Genomic DNA, 21,083 nt, shown 5'->3' with positions numbered 1-21,083 from the left:
ATCTCACCGAGGGCGCGCCCGTTCGTAAAAAATTTATTGAGGAAGTGGGCAAGGTACAACAACCCGAGAGATGGCGGAGGGGGCACACGGGGGTACGCGGGGGCGAGGGGCAGCGGGGCACACCGACACACGCTGTTGAATATCAACAGTACTACGGGCGGGGGGCGAGGGCAGGATCAGGCGTAGAGGTCCTCCCGGTCCGCGGAGTAGACCTCCCCCTCCTGCAGCAGGGCGAAGTTGAGGAAGTGAGAAGGGCGATGGACCTCGTGGTAAAACTCCTTGGGGTTGGCGAGCTGCAGCTCGTACTTCATGTTGGGGTCGTGGCGAACACCTGGAAGAGAGAGTCCGTCACTCACCTGAAAGCCCCTCCTGCCTCCACCATCGATCAGGAGCCTAACAAAGCCCCCTGCCCTGGCAAGGAAATTTTTAAGCAGGCCACGCTGGAAGAGAGAGCTCTAAATCCACAAAATCATCGCCCCCTCACGTTCCTCGCCCTAGAGATTTACAGAGCAATGCCCCCATTTTCTTCTTCTGCTAGTCAGGTGTTTCATCTGCCACTCTCCTCATTTCTTGATCCCCACTGCAGCTGTCTGCAGTTCACATCCACTGGGCACAGCTTTTCTCTTGCAGTTTCCATCAGCATCTCTTCTGCCCGACAGGGATTAATTATTCAGTGGCAACAGACCAGACACTACAACCAGAAATACAACATGTCTATTCCTCCCCTATATCAGAGTTTGCTCTCTTGCCACTGAAAAAATAATTAAGAACTGACATCTCAGTGCTGGTATCAAGGAAAGGTCAGACCACAATGCTGTATCCCAGCCAGTCGCTCCAAGGTCAAGCTCTGGAATGGGTAAGGAACGCTTCCCTGAGGAGCTATTTCCTTCTCCTCCCCAGGCTATTCACGCTGCCTCCCCTCCTCTCTCTCCCTTTCCCGGTGCAGCTCACCCATGAAATTGTAGTTCCAGGACCCTTGTGCTGGGACCATGAAGAAGCCGAGGAAGCGATCGGACAGCAGCATCTGCACCCTCTCGTAATGGGATGGCAGGTAGCCCTTGGGGTTGTTCCCTTTGTCCGTGTTCTGCCTGCCCCACTCATAGCCGCTCGGGGTCAGTTTGTAGGCCGTCAGCGTGCAGGAGCCTGGCGTAAAACTGAAAGACAGGAAAGCAGAGAGATGGGGCAAGTCAGATACACCTGGGGCAGAGGAGGGAAACCAGAAATGAGCAAACTCTCCCTTTCTGCCAAATTTTCAGTGGCACACAGAAGCCTCGCTGCCTCTCACCTGCAGGTGATGATAATAGTCTTCTCCCCGTCCCAGGAAGGGTTGTCAGCCATGACCTTGGCATGGGTGGTGACATCCTGCGGCGAGAGCTGAGGGGACTCGTTTGGTTGGGTGTGAATCCATCCCAGAGGTTCCATTTCCTGACAAAAAGAGAGCGTTTAGAAACTTTAAAAACGTTTAAAACAAGACCGCTTCACGTGTGGCGCAAAGCGCACAGCGACCAAGGTCTTCCCTTTCACCTCATCCCAGATCAGGCTGACTTCACGCCGAGCCCTTGAAACCCCACTTGTCCAACAGACCAAGAGAAGCTGCCCTACCACTTTAGGTCCCTGTTACTGGAAATGGTGATCTTCCACCCGCACCGGGAGCAGAAGCTCAACTCACCTTCAGATACTCATGCTGCGGCAGCTGCCCCGGGAGATGCACCGTCTGGTGTGTTCCCCACTGGGGCACCATCACAATGCACCGGATCTCCTTCACTTGGGGGTTATCAGGAGGGCTCACTCCATACAGGTAACCCGCAATCTAGGAACACAAACACCCGCCTTAGAAGCCCAGAAGAGACATCCTTGTAACCGTGTATGAGTGGGTGAGTCCTGCCTGTAGTGTCTGTGGCAAGTGTCTCTTAGCCAGGAGCTTCTCACTAGAGGAGAACGTTGTAGTTTTGTTCAGGGCTGAGCTTTCCGCCCAAGTCTGGCCACAAGGAGTCAGCAGGACCTGGCTAGAATTTAGCTGTGCTCAGCCGTACTGCTGGTGTCTGTCTCCACAGAGAGAGCAGCGAGCTCCCAGCCCTTCGCCACCAGTTCCCGACTGCCCAGAACTGGTGTGTGCCCCAGCAGCGTGGGCTACAACTGTAATAGACTTGCTGCAAGCTCACCTGGGCCCGCAGATCTGAGATGCAGATGAATTTCTTCAACACGTTCTTGGGAAGAATGTAGGTGTAGCCCGTTTCCTTTATATCGTCTGATGAAACGTAAATGTGGTTTGTTCGCAGGTGGAGGTTGGCAGCAGAAATTGCTCTGTGAAGAGGAGAGGATTATTAGAGGGTGCACAAGCCCCTTCCTGAGCACTCTGACCTTTTCCTTGCACAACAGCTCTGCCTGTCTCCCTACCGGACTCGCCACTCGGTCTTGGAGGAGAAAGTCTGGGTTTCGTAGTTGCTGGTTGTGGAGGTGATGATTTCATCCCCGTGTTTGTTAACCGTGCGGGTCTGCGTGGCTGTCAGTTGTGACTGCTCCTTGGTTTGCTTCTCGATTTCTGCAATCTGCTGTCTCTGCTGAGAGGGAGCAGAGATCTCCATGCCCAGGATAATGTCTCGGATCTCCGACTGCGTCAGGGATGCAACGTTCACACTGAAAGAGAAAATCCACCAAAGTCAGGCACTTCAAAATACATTCTGGACCCTTCTCACGAAGGCACAAGCTCAGAACATACGCTCAGGGAGCTATGAAAAATGAAACCACAACTTTTTAGACAAGGGGAGGGACCAAATCACATGATGTGTAGATCAGAAAAGGTCTGGTGCAGATATCTTCATCTGCCTTGCTAGAAAGTAATTAATAACGAGTTTCCCTACAAAGCTGACGGTTCATTGCCAAAGGCCCTTGGAAGTCTTCTACTCTCCACAAGGAGCACTCTGGCCACACAGTCGTTAGAGCAGGAAGGAAAGGCTGCCAGGACGACTGCAGCTGGACAGCAGCTTACTTGTTCTTTTTGCCATAGTCAGCAAGGATGAGATCCTTCAGCTGCACCTCCACCTTGATCCACTCCTCATCTGTCAGAGTTGGCCAGATGTGGTGAGGCTCTGTTATAGTTGTCTTATCTGGTTTCAGAATAACTTTGGCTCGATCGTTATTCACATGTAGCGCCCGGAGAATCAGAATCAGACGAGAGAATGCCTTGGAGAAGAAAAAAGATGCAGCTAGTCAGAAAGAAGGAAAGCAAACATACAAGGCCCTAGTACAGTACTCCTCTGTTTGGGCACACCAACACTGCACGGGAACTGCCAGTGGAATCAGTCTGAAGGAAAATCCAGGCAGATTCCAAACCAAGTGCTCCCAAGCAACAAATTGTGAGGGATCCCTGAAGCCTTGGCTCCTGCTCCATTTGTCAGTGGCAAAGTAAAATGCAGAGTAGGCACGCTGTGCTTACTGTGTAGGAAGAGATGGTTTTCAGCCAGTCATCATAGAGATTGAAGAGAACCATCTGGGGTTCAGTAGCCTTCAGGATGAGATCCCCGAACTTTTCCACTTTCAGACAGGCCTGGAAGGGCAGCTGCAACTCTGAGCCTTTGATCACAATATTGGGGAAATCCAGCAAGTGCACCTGGAGTTTATTGAGAAGAGGAATTAGCTCACAACTACTGCAGAACATCGGTCCAGACAAAGTCCTTCACAGGAACACCGGACCGCTCTGCAATCTCTCAGAGATTTCACAATGTCCCCACAGAGCAGTATCTGCATCGTTACCTCAAGTGGGTCCAACATGCCCTTCCGGGTCACTATGATCTGCTTAGGCTGCTCCTCCACAGGAAGGGATCGAATCAAGGCAGCCACTTCTTCAGCAGTCTTCCACTTGGCCAGCTGCAGAAAGACAGCAGCGTTAGAGAAATATCTCCCTGCTAACAGGAGAGTCTCCACGCCACTGGAAATCACAGAGACTCGAACCAAATTCTAAAAATACAACTGGAATTTATGGCTTGTTCCAGATCTGTGACAAGGCCCAGCATTTCCTTCTTACTGATCACAGAGGGCAGTTCCCATTCCCAGAGTTCCATTACTCATGACTGGCTAAGAAAAAACCGCTGGCTACACCACCTCCCTGGCTTTGCCACCTGAGAGTCTTCTCACTGCACTAGATGTACGGCCAAGTGCAACGTGGTTCGCTGCGACAGTGAGCTCAGCACTGTTTCTCAAGCCCAGCTTGCAGGTGTACGCTCTGCACACCTCAGAAACCTTGTCACATCAACGCCTGCACTCTCTTATTTTTATATCCCACACTAATGCTTGCCTGAGCACGCTACACACTGGACACTGGAGCTCCAAAAACTTGTTAAGAAGAAGGAAGATGAAGAACTTCATGATGTCTTCTGCTCAAGTGAGTGTCTCGAGCAGTCAGAGCCCAATCCCCAGCTCACAGCCCAAAGCACAACAGGCAGCCAGGCCCTACCTGTCCTAGACGCTTCTGTCCTGCCCACACAGATGTATGGATGATCTTCAGGAAAAGCTGTCCAGTCCTGGGATTGAAGATGAAAATGGCTCCATTGATGGGTTTTGTGGTCAAATTCCCTTCAAAAGTCTAAGAAAACAAGCAAAACCAAAAAGTACAGTGAGATGAACACAGCCTATCCACACCCTTACACAACAGCTGACTTGCTGTGCGCTTTGAGCAGGAACTGCACCAGAAATGCAAGAGCTGCTCTGCACACAATGCAGAAATTTGGGTCCATGTTGAGATTCCTGGTTTTCCATCATGCATTTTTGCATAACCACTCCAAGTACAGGACATTTACAGTCCTTGTCCCTTCCCCCGAGATACACTTCTGGCCTCACCTTGTGAATGGTCACTCTGTACACATTGGTGTCATCCACAAACCAGATGATCTGGTTGGAGAAGAGCTCTCCATAGTTCTGGGAGGAAAGGTATGGTTCTGTGGGTTCAGATGAGTACAGCTGCAATCCCTTGCGGATTCGTTCTCTCAACACGTAGAGCGCAGGATTTGCTTTCATAATTTTGGCCATAGCCTGCTGGATCAGAGGTTTGCTCCCAGGGAACCAGTTCCCATAAGCACTGAAAAGCAAAACAAACAGAAGACCTTGTGGTTGCTATCAGCTCCGAGACGAAGGGACAACAGCTATGCACAAGTCTCTCCATGCAGCAGCCAGGGACCCTTCTGCCTGCTGAATACTACTGTGTGATTTCTCTTGTGATGTCCTTGGGAGCTGTTCACCTATGGCTTTTCCTTCTACACCACCTCTCAGCGGGAAGCCACAGCACGCACACGCTGCACTCCCAGAAAAGCTGCATCCTCTCTAAAAAGCACACTGGAGGTAGAGGCCTGCTTGCTGGGACTCTCCCCTTAAGCTCTCCAGTGAAGAACCGCTGTCCTCACTTGCAGGGGCCTTTGAAACAAGGCCTGTCCTTCAGCTCCAAGGACAGTCTGATAGATTTCCCAAGAAAACAAATGATTACTGAACTGGGAGAACTGAACCATTATTACTGAATGAGCAGACATCGGGCAGCCCGAAAGGGCTCCCTAGATGCCTTATCCCATTCACTGCCTTCCTCCAGCATCCACCTTCTCCCCTCATCCTCTTGCCTAGAATACAACCCAGTTCAGAGACGCACTAAGACACAGCCACAGACTACCAGTTACAGTTAAAATAGAGAAGGTGCAGGTCTCACCTGTGCAAGTTATAGGCCAGATCAATGGCAATGAGCACCCCGGTGGGAGATGGATAGATACTCATGTTGTCTGTAGTGTAGTCCAGGAACTTGGCTCTGGCGTAGCGCTCAATATCATGGGAATCATAATCTCCCCAGCGCAGCTGGATATCTATCCAGTACTTCTGAGTGGTGGTGCTGTCCATCACATCTCTGAGGAGGAAGCAAGCCAGAACAATTTAATCTCACACAAAACTCTCCTGCAGTTGCTGCATGTCTTTCACAGAATAACTGCCACCAAGCACGAACACTGAAGCCAGCTACTATCTGCACACCATCCTGAAAAGGGACTGCAGCTGAATGCAGAAGCTGTTAAGAGAAACCCTCAGCCAACGGGTTTCAGCTGCAGGTCTAAACAAAGCAGCACAGTTACTCCTCTACTGGGAAGTCATGAGGATCATCTCCCCCAGGGATTGTCTGGTGAGGATTCAGTCGAACTGAACAGAACACGGGTGCAGATAATGTCCAATTGACTCCAGACTCTGGCTGTAGGACAGCACAGCTTTGTGGGGTTTTCTGAAGAATGCTTCTGAGCTCCTGAGTTCTGGCTCAGAGAAAAGGTCAACTGGGGGAGGGAACAGCAGCAAAGATTGTCTTCACGTTTTGCAGTAGGCAGTGCTAGGAGATGCTGCAATCATCTACCCAAATGAACTCTGCACTTTGCCAGGGCTGATTGTGTCCTCCTGTGTCCCCACAGAAAACCAACCCTAGGTGCCCAAGAGATACAGGCTTTGGCTCAGGATGACAGGCTCAGCAGCTCTGCTCTGCAGCAAGATCAAGGAGAGGGAAAGGGGAAACACTCACTTGGAATCTGCCAGCAATGATGGACGTGACACATTCCACTTATAGGAAGCAAAGAGAAGAATATCTGCACATGATGAATTCATCTTGTACGATTTCCTGGGATGGATCGTCTCTTTCTGCACTGTCTCAATCTCCAGAGCATCCAGCTCTTGATCAAACACCTGGGGAAATGGCAGTCAAAGGTGAGTTGCATTCAAGCAACCTAACTAACGAATCTATCCTCAACACAGAGCTAAAATAAGCACCTAGGATAATCCCATTTCTTCCCCTTCCCTGTTAAACTGCTGGAGAAGGGGTAGCCCTGCTACAATCCCTGGGACAATCTCCATTGCTAGCAGGAGGCCACTGGAACACATGGAGTATGCATGCGTTGCACAGAAAGAAACCGAGTTAACGTACTGCTCACCTGACACAAATCCATTACAATGCTCTCATGGATCTTTTGCCACAAGTGAGCTCGGAAAATCTGAATGAGAGAAATCTTCAGCGTGGGGATCTTGCCGTGCATAAAAATGCCTGTCAAATCCAGCTGCACCTGAAACCCAACATACACCTGCAAAGGGAAAGCAGCTATGAGAACATGCCACAGCACAACTGATGTTTAGAAAACAGAACAGTTACTGTTAAAAGGGTTTAGTTCATCTGTAAAAGATGTTCTGGAAGAATTAGTTAGGTCAATTAACTGCTCTCAATTAGTGGAAGTTTCTACAGGTACAAACTCCAGACACTTACGTTGGCTCTGTTAATGGTAGGAGACCACCACAACGTGAATCTTCTGTTTGGAATTTGGTTCAAACCCGATCTCTGGGCATTCGTCAGCTTCTTCCACTTCATGGACTCCTCAAAGCCACTGGCCTTTTCCCTAGAAAGGACAGACAATCAGTTGCATAAGATGTCTCTCATCTCCACCAACTGCCATGTGCCACATGTAACAGAAGCAGGGAACACACACACCGGGAGCAGGGAAGATTGTTTCATGCAAAGAAAGCTCCATGGATTTGCACGTCGAAGTTCAGTTACAGCCCAATCCCAAGTGCCCTCACAACTGAACCAAACAATGTGCCCAAGTGACAACTGAAAAATCAAAAAGGCTGAAGAGAATCAGTACTGCTTGAGCCAAGGTCTCCTCCTGGTGCACCACTAAGTCCCAGTTTGCAAGACACGGCCATGTCAAGGTTTCTCTTACCAGAAGAGACCCTCCCATGTGGGGAAGTAAGTGCCCTTGAAGAGAGTGTGCTCCAGGATCCCTTCAACTCCACCAAGCGCCTGGATCATATCTGTGCGGTAGTTGTTCAGGTTCCAGAGTTTGCCATCATGGCGCTGATGTGTCCACCAGAACGGGTTCTGTTTCAGGACCTGGAGACAACAGTGCACTAGTGAGCAGCTTTGTATTCAGATCACTTAACCTGGCCACACTAATTGTAGGAATCAAGATGAAGATAATGATGTCAGCTAACAAGTAAAAACCCTCATGCCCTCACTCCTGGAGGACACAGCTCAGCTACATCATGAGTTCAGTCAGTACTACTATGCAATTCAGACTGGGTAGAATCTAAGGCGATGTTTTCATCTTTCAGGGACCGGTCTTCTACAGACCCACCATTAGAGGCTTTAAATAAGAATTTTTTCCACTGTCATTAAAACTTAAGATTTTGGAATGTTTGTTTTGTGACCTCTTTTCCCTCTCCGGAACAGATTTCTTAGTGCATCTGAGTATTAAGCGTGGTGTTCCCCAAGACACCGCAGTCTACTGGAATGTTTCAAAAGTGGCTTAGGTACAGATTTTGGAGCATTTGTTCTCAATAGCCTGTACTAGTCCCAACATATGGCTCTAAGTTCTTCCTGCAGCAGACAGACAAGGAAGTCCACCTACAATAACGCAAGGTGAAAGGACATTGTCTGAACCTTAGACTCAGCCAGCGAAACTCCCAGTCAATACCTGATACTGTTTGAAGTCAGTCCTGACTCTCCATCCTTTATCATAAGCTAGAGTATGCCGGTCCTTCTGGAAAAGGGTGTTAATACGAGGAATTCCCCTGTCCCATGAGTCCTCCAGATCCTCCAGCGTCAGACGTCTGAAGAAAAAAAATCCCCACACTTTGTTACCTCTCAGTTTTCTAGCAATGCATTAATGAATATTTTAGGTGATGAGATCACAGAAATAATACAGACCTCAGGGCTCTGTCACAAGACATTCTACAATGCCAAGCACTCGGAGGCTCAGTAAAGTGTCTATAGCCATCACCACAAACATACTGATGTCAAACAGCCAAAAGGAAACACCTGCCCTTCTAAGTGCGCAGAACTAACTGCAAATGGGTCTGATGGCAGCTTTTCCTGGCACCACCTGGCACACCGTTTCCCTCAAACTGTGCCATGGGTGCACTATCTGCTTGCAGAGTCCATACCTCCTTCAGAGGTGAGACAGCAGCTTTGCAGGCAGCCTGTAGCATGTATCATGGGCCCAGCAAGGTCTCCAGAACCCTGAGACAGTGCAATACTTCAGCCCACTGCCTGTCCCCACACACGGAGGCACATGATCTGATCACACACGGAAACATACCTGTTCTGGGCTATAGCCTCTTGTCGCTTGAGGGCATACTCTGCCCATACTCTCTGAGAGTCAATGAATTCACTCTCCCATGGCTGGATGTAACGATACAAATTTGGGATGAGCTGGTCCTCCTCATGACTCATTCCTGAGCGGAAGTGAGTGATGCCAACATCTGTCTGCTTGGACCACCTGGAGAAAAGAGGCACAAGAGAGAGGTAGGAGCAATAGGAATTCACAGGTCATGCTGCCATGACCTACCGTAAAGGCAACATCTCTCTGTAACAAGGCATGGTTTAGCATTCTCATACATTTTTATGGAAAAAGAGTATCTAAAAACACCCGACTCACACCGACAATTTAGGATAGCGAAGCACAACTCACCTCAGGTCAGACTGTGGGATGAGAACGTGGCCCATAGAGAGCATGCCCAGCCCCCCCAGCTCTTTAGGGGTGTAAAACACCACCGGCGGAAAACGGCTGGGCATTTTGGAATTCAGACCAATTTTGATTCGAGTCTGGATTTTATTTTCACATTTCACCAGCAAGTCAAGCAACTCCTGAGTATTTACAACAGCTTCCCGGAAATATGTCATCAAGCCAATCAGAGCCGTATTCCACTTATTGACGATCTAGAAAGGAAAGCAAAACGATCAGTTCTCAGCCCGTTCTCCAAGCATCTGCAGAAAACTCTGTCACACGTCTTCCTCCCGCCTTACCTTAGTGAAGGTTGTGGAGCCAGACGCCATGAGGATCTGCCTCACCCTGTTGTGAAATCTCTGCATAGACTCATCATCCACACGCAGGAAGCACTGAGCTGTGCGCTCCTTGGTGACCTACAAGAGCACAGGGTCATCAGTTCCCTCCTGGGAGTCCTCTCTCCAGTAGAGCTCTTGCCATCAGGCATTTAGGAACCACATGGACGGAAGAGGCTGAGCCGTACCTCTGCAGTTTCAGGTCCCTGCTCATCCCCAGCCAAGGATTTTCCATCCCTCCCAGAAAGGAAAGTTCACATCCAGTTCATTTTAACTCTACCAGCTAGTGGTCCCAGCTACACAGCTGGCAAACACAGGCTGCTCAGCACCCTCCACAAGCAGGTGTAAGCCCTGCTTCGATGCCAGGCACGGGCCAAGCAGGGACTGCTCTCCCAGCCCACCAAACCCTCACCCTACCTCATTCTGCAGGTTCCAGACACCGTCCTTGTGGGTGAACTCCTCATAGCTGGTGCGGCACTTGGGCAGGATGCGGCACTCAAAACCACACATGTTGAACAGCAAATTGGGGTTATCCTTGCTATAAACGGACACAAAGCTGTTCTCCCACTGCACCGTGGTGACTGATCGAGGCAAGCGGTTCTTGATATCCCAGAACACAGCACGACCACTGGAAAACACGACATGCACAGTGACAGGCTGCCCGTTACTGACGGGAAATAGAAACTGGGCAAGTTCTAACTGCTTTCCTAGCACCATACAGACTCTCACACCCATCACTCACTGTCAGAACGCAGCACAGATCCCTCACTTCTTACTTTTCTTCCTGACCACCTGTCTATCAGTCTCCAACAGTTATTTATCACAACTAGTTTTCCCCACCATCCCACCACTTGTTTTTTCCAGTCTGCAGCACTTACAGGTTCACATCATGTTTCATGAGGCGCATCCGAGCGTCCCGAGGCCAGCACTTCTTGTTGTTGTAGCCTACGATGTTCTCGTTGTTGGGGTCTGGATGCTCGGTCAGGTACCGCTGAATCAAGTCTCTTGCCTCATCTGCTGTGAACCTGGAAACGCACCGAAGAGGATCTGGTGTTATACGACCAACTTCTCAGAACACCAGTCTGCCCAGACAAAGACTTGCTTATGGACAGCTGTTTGCCATAGCACGTTTGAAGGTAACTACCTAATTTCTGCATATTCCCACTGAAGGGGGCTTCAGTTTCATTAGCAAAGAGCAACCCATGACTGTTTGGGTTATCTTGCCATGAACAGACAGAAAGTTTTATACCCACTTGCTGCTGGAAAGCCAGAAAAGGCTTATTTTACCAGTGGAAAATCTGTAACAATTGAACTTTTGACAATGTTGCTTTTCTACAGGTCCAATGACACTGTAGAAAAGCAAACTGAGAAAGCAAAGAGGAGCTATGCGGACACCCGGTTGTTCTGGAAGTCTGTCAATTCAAATATTCCTGATCTTTCTTAGCAAAGCGAACAAATGCCTGGAGTAGGAGCATACTAATTTTCACTTTCACAGCCTCTGCTGCAAGAAGCCAGAACAAAAGTTCACCTGAGGAAAGCACGGCCCCAGAGAGCCCTCACCTGAAGAAGATGTGAATACGGTCAATGTATCTGCAGAAGAGGCGAATGGGATGGGCCACTTCAGTGGCAATGTCTTGGAAGCTGAGGAAGTCATTTGGCATCTGGGGAGGCCCAGCCATTTCACTGGCACGGTGCAGACCCAGCACCAGCAGGTCCATCACAAGCCCATAATACTGGACAATGAAGGAAGCAAACTGCAGCCCACGAATAATCCCGTAGGAGTTTGTGTGATTCATGTCCTGAGGAAATGAAGGGGAATTGTGAGAACCTGACTGTCACAATACACAACAGACCTTTCAGCTGAGCAGCTGCAGTAACAGGACCCAGAAGGGTTTTCTTACTCCCTCCTTACTTCTTCCTCTGGCAAGTCTTGTCTTCCTTCCTCCCTCATGGGTCCAAAAGCTCTCAATTTTAGACCACACACCCCCTTTCTTGACAGCAATCATTACCTTGTAGTTGATCACCACGTTGTTCTTGGCTGTCATGTAGTCAGCAATGTTGTGATCAACAATAAGACGCAACAGTCTGTTGAGCAGCGTCAGGTCAATCTTCTCATACATCTTCTCAAATCGAGATTCCAGCATCACATTGCATTCACCTTCACTCGTTTCCCAAACATCTTGCAGATTATTAATGCCTGAGGAGACAAAACAAGCTTGTCATGTTATCTCACACATCAGAGCACAGAAGCACCCTTTGGAGCACAGGAAATCAGCATATTTCCTGTAATGCCTGATTTTTCAGCCTCTGGTCCTTCCAGTCTATGCAGAAATGGGAACAGAAATACGTAACCAACCATAAATGCTATAGAAGTTCTCCTCCTCCAGTACATACGTATGCATTAACCTACAAAACACAGCCTCTGACTGCAATGACTACTGATTGCAAGTTGCAAATATGAAAACTCAGCTCCCAAGGGGACTTGTAGGAAGCAAGCTCCCGATGAGAAAACTACTTTTGCATGGAATACAAGACCCCTCTAACCTTGGCACCACTTGTACACCAACAGTGGAGGAGGTTCAGTGTCAGCAGGTTTGATCCATGGTGGAAACAGTCGTCGCTTATCAGCCTCATACCACAAGTACTGATCCAGATAAGCATCTGTGATTTTCTCCAGGGGCTCCACATCATAAACAGGAACTAAGTGGCTGTAGAGATCCATGAACTCAATACCCACCTAAAAAAAGAAGAGGCAAAGTCCCCTTAGCACCATTTAGTTCCTGAACACACTGCAACTTCTAGTATTCTCCGGTTTTCATCACAACACTTACCTCCTTGAAGGCTCTCTGAGTTAAAAGGTGTCGCTTGATTCTGGACAGAGCTTCGTGAGGATTATCATAAGCCTGTTCAATCAAGCCCAACTCTTCTCTCTGCGACTGATTCAGGCGAGATTTCACACTGAAAGTGAGAAAGAACAGCTGATGCACCCAAGCATGAACAAACTAATGGCTGCTGTGTTAAATTGATGACAGACGCTGCTCAGCCAAGCGGATGAAGACAAGATCTGTAACTCTTCACAATCCACATACCCAAGATGCTCAACGACCCTACAAGCTTGGTATTGTTTTTGCCCAAAGTGGCAGAGTCCACCAAGAAACCCCCAGGCAGCCTTGGCAGTACCACAACCTACAGCCTTTACCTGTCCCTCAGGATAAGTTTTATGGCATTCTCAATTCCAGGAAAAACAGATAACAAAATAGCTTCAGAAGCTTTTCCACAGTTGTCTGTGCCTTGGCAGAACACAGTCACTTCCCACTGCTTACCTGTAAGCTTCCTTCAGCCTCTCCAGGGCTAATATGAGCAACTTGGTGTCATGCTTGTAGGACAGTGGGGGGAAGGGAATGGGTGAGAACCTCCTGCTTTCCAGCCAGTGCACTGTGGTTGTGTACACAGCAACAGCCTCTTCTGCAGTGATGTAAGGCCCATCCTGCAGAACCACACCACCACCATTAGTCACTGAAAGCTTTCCTACGAAAACAGCACCAATTTGGGCAACCTCAGGCAAGACAGAAGTACCTTCAAGTAATTATGCTGCCGTTCCTGCTCAGCTTTTAAGTACAGTCTGGTCAGCCGGCCCAGATTCTTCTTACAGACAGTTTTGTCTACAGTGGCACCGCGACGGATCCGCTCCCTGTTGTAGTGAGCTGTGTTTGTCCACCAGTCAGCTTTTGCCTTCACGTACCTCAGGATCATGTTCTCAATAGGAGTTGGCAGCCCTGGCACCTGGGGAAGGGACAGTAGTGTGAGGGAAGCAGGAGTGGGAACCTTCACAAGAGCAGTTCTATCTCAGAGACATTAAAATTGAACCGAAAGGCCAAGCAAGTGACTTACCTTCCAGGGGATATTGGCCTTCCAGCACCGCCAAGCCTCACTCAGATGCTGCAGTATGGTTCTGGCTTTGTTCTGTTTGATTCCTTCTGGCATCATATCCAGAATGTCATGCATAACAGCTGCCCTCAGCTCCAGGTCAAAGTGAGACTCCACACGCTGCTTTGTGACAGTCTTTGCTACACCCTTTGAGTGACGGCCTGGAAAAAGCAAAATACTTCAGCAGTTCAAGACATTACTGGGCAGGACTCCTCATACAGGAACCTCTTGCACAGAGGTGCAGGATGTCTGAAGAAATTACACTGCCACAACATCACTGATGAATTTGGAGTAGACAATTAGGAGGCTATGGACTCCAGAGAGCTACAGAGCAGGGAATCCCACTGCCTTTTGGAAGCTATTCTGGGGGCACTGGTTTCACAAAAAAAGAGAGGTAAACCCCTCAGTAGCTCTTGGGATTGACATGGAGCATGGATATAGACCACCACTTGGAACAGATAACTGGAGTTTGAGATGGCAAGTAAACAGTATTAATCTTTGCCACACAATCCTCCCACGTCCAAGATTTACACAGTGTGCTGACCTTCAAACTGCCTGGCCAGCAGATTCCCCAGCCAGCGTTCCAGCAGTGGTGTGATGCCTCTCATGAAGAACAGCCATACTCTCCAGCCTGGAGCCCAGAAGCCACAGCCAGGACCTTTGCCCACAGGCCCCTGGAAGGAGAGAGACATGGTAACAGCAGATCACTTACTGACACTCCAGTGGTCACCATCACATGGAGAGGTGGAACTTACTGTGTTAAACCTGTAGTAGATGAGATGCTTCAGGTCTTTGCACATACGAATCTGCCTCATCAGTTTGTATTTGTATCGGTACATTCCTGTCAGCTGACCCACATGGGCAAAGATGTACTGCAAACCATCTGCCAACTGAAACACGGGGGGCAGTCAGAGACAACAACGAGCACTACATACATCGCTTCAAGAGCCAGGTTTATTTCACAGCCTGGAGCAGGGCGTATTAGGCCACACAGAGCTCCTAACACTGACTCGTACAATGATCAATTCTTGTAAACCAGGGTAAAAGCAGAATTTCACTCAATGCTGCATGCTTTCATTGTTTCTCCTCTTCTCTAACACTGCAACATCCCGTGAGTTTGTGCATCTTACAGAAGCCCACCCAGATATTCCAATTCTCCTCTCGCCTCCCCTCCTCACTTTTAAAAAAACAGGAAAAAAAAACTGAGCCTACCTGAAATGCATCCACATTTCCAAGCCTGTATTGGACATGGCTGTCCACCACCAACTTTGTCAGTCGCAGAACCTCTCGGCACAGATGGAAAGCATTACCAAAACGAGATTTTTTCCTTTCCTGGAAGAAACAACCCAGAATTTGTGTAACAATGTTATATAAAACAGCTTCAATTTGGTCGGTCTGTACAACTACTGAACAGTTAAGGCACTGTGGCCTGTCTTACCACACTGGCTACTTAAGAATCTCCAGGTAAACTTTGAGTAAAATACCACATGGACCAATACCTTAGTGGTGAGGGTCTTCACAGGCTTCAGGTTGAAGTTGTAATCCAAGTGAAGGTAGTTCAAGTTCTTTCTGTGGATCAGCAAGTTCAGCATATTGTAGCCCTGGCGACACACCTGCAGGCCTACTTCCACCCAGTCCAGCTTCGTCGACTGGAAAAACTTCGTAGCCTTGAAGGAGCGGAACAGGTACCTGAGGAGAGCAGAGACTATGATCCGCTGAATCCCCTACACAGATCAGCAGATCCCCACCGAACAGACCCCCACTGACCTCTTCTTCTGGGCCTTGGGAGGTCTGTGCTTGAGCGCGTTCAGAACATAGTATTTCAGTAGCTTCTGGTAGGAGACTCGCACTTTCACCGGCTGGCCTGCTGGGCAGTGCTCGCGATACCTGGCGATAAACCATATTTCAATTTTTCAGGTAACTCACACTCCTTAGAGAAGAACAAGCCTCCAAAAACTCTCCTAAAATCCCTAGAAACCAGTCACCACAGGATGTCTTTATTTTATTTTCATTGTAACAAGATAATAATGCTACAATCACTAGAACACCCCTTCCACTAGAAAACAACTCACCAGTTCTTGACCAGTGGGATATCAAGAGCTCTCCGGGTTCTCCCAGACCGCAGGTTGAAGGGCCGCGGGGCCCACAGCAAGGCAATGCCGTTGGCTGTGTTATCTGTGTAGAGTGGGGTATCCTTCAGGAAAGGTTCCACAAACTCTGGCAACTCAAACTCTTCATCATCATCAGGCAACGGTTCCTGACTCTGAAATGCAGAAACACCACACAACATCTGTTTCCTGGTTGCTTCAGCTCAGTTTTCAGAGTTAACCAAGTAAAAACCATTTCTTTGCTCTCATGGTAGAAGTGTGACAGTGCTGAGTATCAGAGAAGAAAAAAGCACCTAACAGGCCTGAGAACTAATTTGGGTACTAGACCCTGAGCGAGGTGTTATGGAGGTAACTCGAGGGAGATGTCAGGTCCATGAACATGCCAAGGGCAATGAAAGGTAAATAACCTAACAGTATTATTTTAGAGTCTTCTGATAAGTTAGGCATTGGGCTTTATCTCAGAGAGACCAAAGGAGCCAACTTTGTGCAAGTCCAGAAGTAGAAAAAGACTACAAATTACAAGCCTGGCTTTTTTTGTGAAAGGGCTATTGCTTTCTCCTGAAATATCTATGTGTGTGTGCCACTATCAGAAGCAAGGTTACCAACATGATGAAAAAGCCCCATCAACTCCACACGTAGGGTTTATCCCAGGCTCTCTTGGACAGTGACTCACCTTGACAGAATGTCTGTGTGAAATGGGGTTGATCAGTGGATCGAAGTAAAAAGCTGGGAGATCAGGATCTTCTGTTTTAATGAAAACGACGTTTGGAGTATGATACCTACAAGAAACAGTATATATTTGAGCAACCTGACAGCTTTCCCCTTCTCTCTCTGCTCCTGGGGCTGCTGCACTTACCAGGTCAGGTGGACATGGTGTGGCAGGTTATTGTACAGGTACGGGAACGCGATTTTGTACTCTGTCCTGATCGGCTGCCTGATGATAATTTTGTTGATGTCATTAAATTCATTCCAGTCTTCATCCCTCAAATGAGACAAAAAGAAATTGCCATATGAGCATTCAGGGGGACAGAAACGTAAACATTTTTGACTGAAGACATGATATCGGTGCTGTTCTTTTAGCCTTCTCTTCACACAAATAACCATTCAGTGTCCAAAGGAGCAAGCACATCGCAGACTTTATGCTAGAAAAAGCCAACACTCAGGAACAGCGCACCCAAGGCAAGAGACGTGATGACACATTAACCTTCCAAGCCCTTTTCCCAGATAACCACTTATCTTTCCTCCTAAACCCAACACTCACTGAAGATTGATGTCTCTAACGAGAGGCTCAAACTTGGGACCTCCAGGGATAGCCATGTTCAGCGCCTTGGAGGTAAAGAATGCTTTCAGGTCAAACAAATAGAAATAGTTGTCATCCACGAGGTCAGTGAGCAGCTGATTGGCCAGCCGGTACAGCGTGGACATCATTGGGAGAGTGAACTGCCAACGCTGGTACGTTGAACCGTTTACGTACCTGCAAAAGAACACAGCACAGACACTCACTACACAGCCAGGAGACAACTGGGCCTTTCCCAAAGCATCAGAAATAACCAAACACCTTTCCCGGCCCATCCTTTGCAGAAAATATGAAGGAAAGCTAACTCATGGGCCCCTCTAGGCAGAAAGAAAGGCTGCAGGACTGCTGAAGACGACTACGGATGACATCTGCCCAGCAAATACCAACTGCTCCAGTTCCTCTCCTCCTCCGTATCCAAATTGACACACAACATCTGAAGCCATATTCAAGAGCCTTTGGCATGTAAGTGCACTCTTAGTGAATATCAATTCAAATTCCAACTAGACAATTCAAGTTTTCATCCTTATGGCATGATAAAAAACAGCAGAAATTTAGCAGTTTACCGTGCAGCAGCCCTCCTGGACAGCAAGGCCTTGCTTGCCCTTGCTGGATGCCAACAGCAGAGGCATAGCTTTATGCACTCAGGTTCTCCCTCCCATCCCTAGAGGAAGGTTTTCCCTCCCTACCAACATCACATGTAGCCCAGCATAACACACTCAAAGCTTATATACTGCTATGTATGGGTAATTTATGTGGTACATTTGGTTTTTTCCCCCTCTCGCAGTGAATTTGCACGTACTTCCTGTTGTCTTTCAGCGGCTGGTGGTCATAGAACCAGTCTAGCACAGGGGCATCCTCCTCCGGATCCAGCTCAAGCTGAATCGCTTCCAGGGGCTCCACATCCAGGATGTTATCAGCATAATCCAGAGGGGGTTCTTCATCATCAAACGGGGGGAATCTCATCCTCTTGAAGTGACGCCTATCCCTCTTCTCTCGCCTCATCATAATCCACATCGACCTGGCAGAAACCCAGAGGCCGTTAAACATTGCTTTTACTGCGGATGTACGAGGGTTTGCTCACAAGTTCCCACCAGGGCGAAGACGACGGCACTTACCCCCACTGCGCAATGTACACGGGCTCTATCACCCAGGGGATCTCGTTCACAAACGAGATGGCGCCTGTAATATGGTACAAGACTGGAACATCTCTGATTTGCTCCCAGGGCATGGGCATGTTCTCCAAGAGCTTCAGAACTGCATGAGGCATGTACTTCAGAGCACTACAACCAGAGAGCAAGGAAAATCAGGGCTGGAAGTGATCTCAAGAGAAAAGCCATCCATCTGCCGCAAGCCCAATCATCTCTACACCTTTCACTCCTGAAAACTGCTCATCTAACCTGTTCATAAAGGCCTCCAGTGACAAATCCACCAACTTCCTACTCTATCCTCATGTTTTATGCCTCACACTACCAAAAAGCTTTCTACTGATCTGGCTTCCCAGCGATTGTTATGCATTAAGAATGAACAAAAACCAAACAAAAAAGTTTCTGGAGATTTTGTGGGTAACAGTAAGTTAGCGCAATGGATCATGATGTGCATGAGAGAGCTCTCTGAACCCCAACAGCAGAGAAGCACTCACGATGCTTTTTAATCTTGCAAAAATTTGTACAACAGGAAAAGGATAAGGCTTTGAGCAGCCTGGTGTAGTGGAGGGTGTCCCTGCCCATGGCAGAGGGGTTGGAACTGGATGATCTTTGAGGTCCCTTCCAACCCAAACCATCCTATGGTTCTATGAAAAAAAGTACGCTGGCTACTTCATACTCTCCTGCAACTTCTTACAAGACAATGCATTACCCAGAATATTGTTTTTCTCATAAATGCAAGGAACCAACTTCCTTCGTTTATCCTGTTCTGCAATGCTACCCCAGTTCAGCTGATTACCCCGTCCTCATAGAGCCACCATGCTGCTTTCTATGCACAACTGACACAGAAAGCCTTTAGAAGAAGGAGCTCTCCCTTCAATGAGGGGCTTTGACGAGGAGAACTCGGATCAGCGCCCCGTGTGCCGCACGGCCGGAGGCTCCCTTACCCCAGGTAGACACGCTTGTCGTGACGGAACTTTCTGTTGGTCATGTCGCCGTGGTCGCGGATGATCTTCCGGACGTGCTCGGGGGGCATGTCCTCCTTCTGCGCGTCCACGAAGCCGAATTTCCTCTTCTCGGCATAGCGCTTGGCCTGCAGCTGCTGCCACTTGCGGGCTGCCGGGACAGAGAGGCGGTGAGGTCCCGCCCGGTCCCGCTCGGCAGCAGGGAGGCGCAGGGGTCGGCCCTACCCACCTTTCTCCTGCAGCTTCTCCTCAGACATGTAGTCGGGCAGCGGCGCCAGCGGGCCGGGCACCGGCGCGCACCCGCCGCGGTACGGGAAGACGGCGGCCATGGCGACGCACCTGCGGGGGCGGAGAGGGGCTCAGGGCGGGGTCGGGGCCACCCCCGGCCTCTCCCCCGCCATCCCCACCGGCACCCCCGCCCGCCCCCGCGCCGCCATCGCCCCCCGCCCGCCCTCACCAGCTGCCGCGACACCCCGCGCTTCCCCACCACAATGGCGGCCCGCCGCCGTCGCCACCGCGCCGGAGAGACCCGGATGTGGGCGGGGCGCGCAGCCAGGAGGGCTGTCCAATCAGCTTTCGAGTAGCCTTGGAGACAGAGGGCCCAGCCCATCAGAACGCGGATGCGGGGCAGGAGGCGGGACCAATGGCACCGAAGGAAAGAACGTTGTGCCTGGAGCGCACGTCCGGTGGGACGCCCGGCCTTCTCCGGTCCCGCCCTTCGCTGCTGTCGATTGGCGGGGAGAGGCAACGGTGACAGCTCGGCGCCGGCTCTGATTGGACAACGTCTGGCGCAGAGCAGCACACGTTACCTGTCGGGAGCGCTGTGGGGCCTCGCGGGGGGGTTCGGGCCGTGTCCGGGGGTCCGGCGGGGGCCGTAGTGCCCCTTCAGCGAGCGCAGTGCCCAGCTCGGCCGCTCCCCGTGTCACCCCCCCGGGGGCTGTTCTGCCCGGGCGGGAGCGCGCTGCCCCCCAGAGCCCGCGGGGAGCGGCGCCTGTTCCCCCACACAGCCCCCTGGCCGTACTGTGGCCCGTAACGCCTCAGCAAGTACCCGCCCCTGCCGTGCCCCCTTCCCGCCGCTCCCCGGGAGCACGGGTGCCCCCTGACCCCGCGCCGCTCAGCGCCCTGCGGAAAGCTGCGGTCCAGCTCGGTGCCGGGCAGTGCCCCGGGCCATCCTGCAGCCAAGCAGTCCTGGCTTCGGCAGGGCAGGGGGTCCCTGAGGGGTCCCCATGGGGTCAGGGGCCTGTGCTGGGGGAGATCTTGGCTCTTGGCATGTGGAACGGGGCTGAAGGGGGTGTGGGTGGGTGCCAGGCTGGGGTGTAGCTTCCCAGCAACTAGTTCTCCCGATGGAAATACTCCCTCTGGATCCCTGCACTGGGGGAACAGAGGGGCAGGTCCCTTCCCAAAGCACTTCAAGCCAAGGCTGTGGCATTTTTCATCAGGATGGGCAATCACAGGGTACCCCACATCTGGCTGCACTGAGCTGCAAAACCACCGCTTGTCCCACCGTAGCACTGTGGGAAAATCACATCTGATTAGAGGCTCCCAAAACAGGCTTCCCGGGAACTCAACCCGGCGTGCCCGGGGTACACAACATCCACGTGACAGCAAGAATGCGGCAGCACAATCCAGGCCTTGAGAAACGTCTCTGGTGTGGGCAGAGGTTGGAGGATAGAGGGAGTATTGCTGAGCGAGTGTAGAGGCTGTGCTAAGGGCAGGGATCAGCGGAGCAGCTCCTGAAAAACTGGGTGTAAATGGATCAAACCAAAGAGAAAACCCTGGCTGCCAGCTCTGCTCCGGCTGGGAGCA

General features: G+C 50.1%; 1 protein-coding gene across 1 annotated transcript; it reads right to left on the bottom strand.

Annotated features, from left to right (window-relative positions):
* Positions 1–23: 23 nt before the first annotated feature.
* Positions 24–19,606, bottom strand: PRPF8 (pre-mRNA processing factor 8). Its single transcript, XM_086624917.1, has 42 exons — positions 19,507–19,606; positions 19,260–19,428; positions 18,286–18,450; positions 17,970–18,188; positions 17,135–17,347; positions 16,730–16,855; positions 16,547–16,652; positions 15,838–16,028; positions 15,533–15,652; positions 15,265–15,454; positions 14,978–15,097; positions 14,521–14,655; positions 14,310–14,439; positions 13,730–13,926; positions 13,415–13,621; positions 13,162–13,325; positions 12,670–12,796; positions 12,383–12,575; positions 11,848–12,035; positions 11,399–11,637; positions 10,717–10,863; positions 10,256–10,466; positions 9,803–9,919; positions 9,468–9,715; positions 9,096–9,275; positions 8,472–8,607; positions 7,719–7,888; positions 7,265–7,394; positions 6,939–7,085; positions 6,533–6,693; positions 5,690–5,881; positions 4,837–5,074; positions 4,454–4,582; positions 3,754–3,867; positions 3,437–3,610; positions 2,990–3,183; positions 2,398–2,637; positions 2,163–2,304; positions 1,670–1,810; positions 1,286–1,425; positions 952–1,154; positions 24–331 (listed from the first exon to the last, which is right to left on the bottom strand). The coding sequence occupies exons 1-42, from the start codon at positions 19,604–19,606 to the stop codon at positions 177–179; spliced, it is 7,008 nt and encodes a 2,335-aa protein (XP_086481043.1). The 3' UTR covers positions 24–176.
* Positions 19,607–21,083: the final 1,477 nt, after the last annotated feature.

This window comes from Tauraco erythrolophus, chromosome 21 (genome assembly GCF_009769465.1).
Source record: "Tauraco erythrolophus isolate bTauEry1 chromosome 21, bTauEry1.pri, whole genome shotgun sequence".
Taxonomy (NCBI): Eukaryota; Metazoa; Chordata; class Aves; order Musophagiformes; family Musophagidae; genus Tauraco; species Tauraco erythrolophus.
The sequence above is the reverse complement of the archived record's forward strand: the minus strand, read 5'-3'. Positions and strand labels throughout refer to the sequence as shown.

What these genes read in the sequence shown, in the direction of transcription:
- PRPF8 (XM_086624917.1), bottom strand. Translation starts at nt 19,606, where the DNA reads ATGGCCGCCGTCTTCCCGTACCGCGGCGGGTGCGCGCCGGTGCCCGGC. An exon ending in GACAAGCGTGTCTACCTGGG is followed by an intron (nt 18,451 to 19,259) that starts GTAAGGGAGCCT and finishes CTCTGGTTGTAG; the next exon opens with TGCTCTGAAGTACATGCCTC. An exon ending in GAAATGTGGATGCATTTCAG is followed by an intron (nt 14,656 to 14,977) that starts GTAGGCTCAGTT and finishes CCCGTGTTTCAG; the next exon opens with TTGGCAGATGGTTTGCAGTA.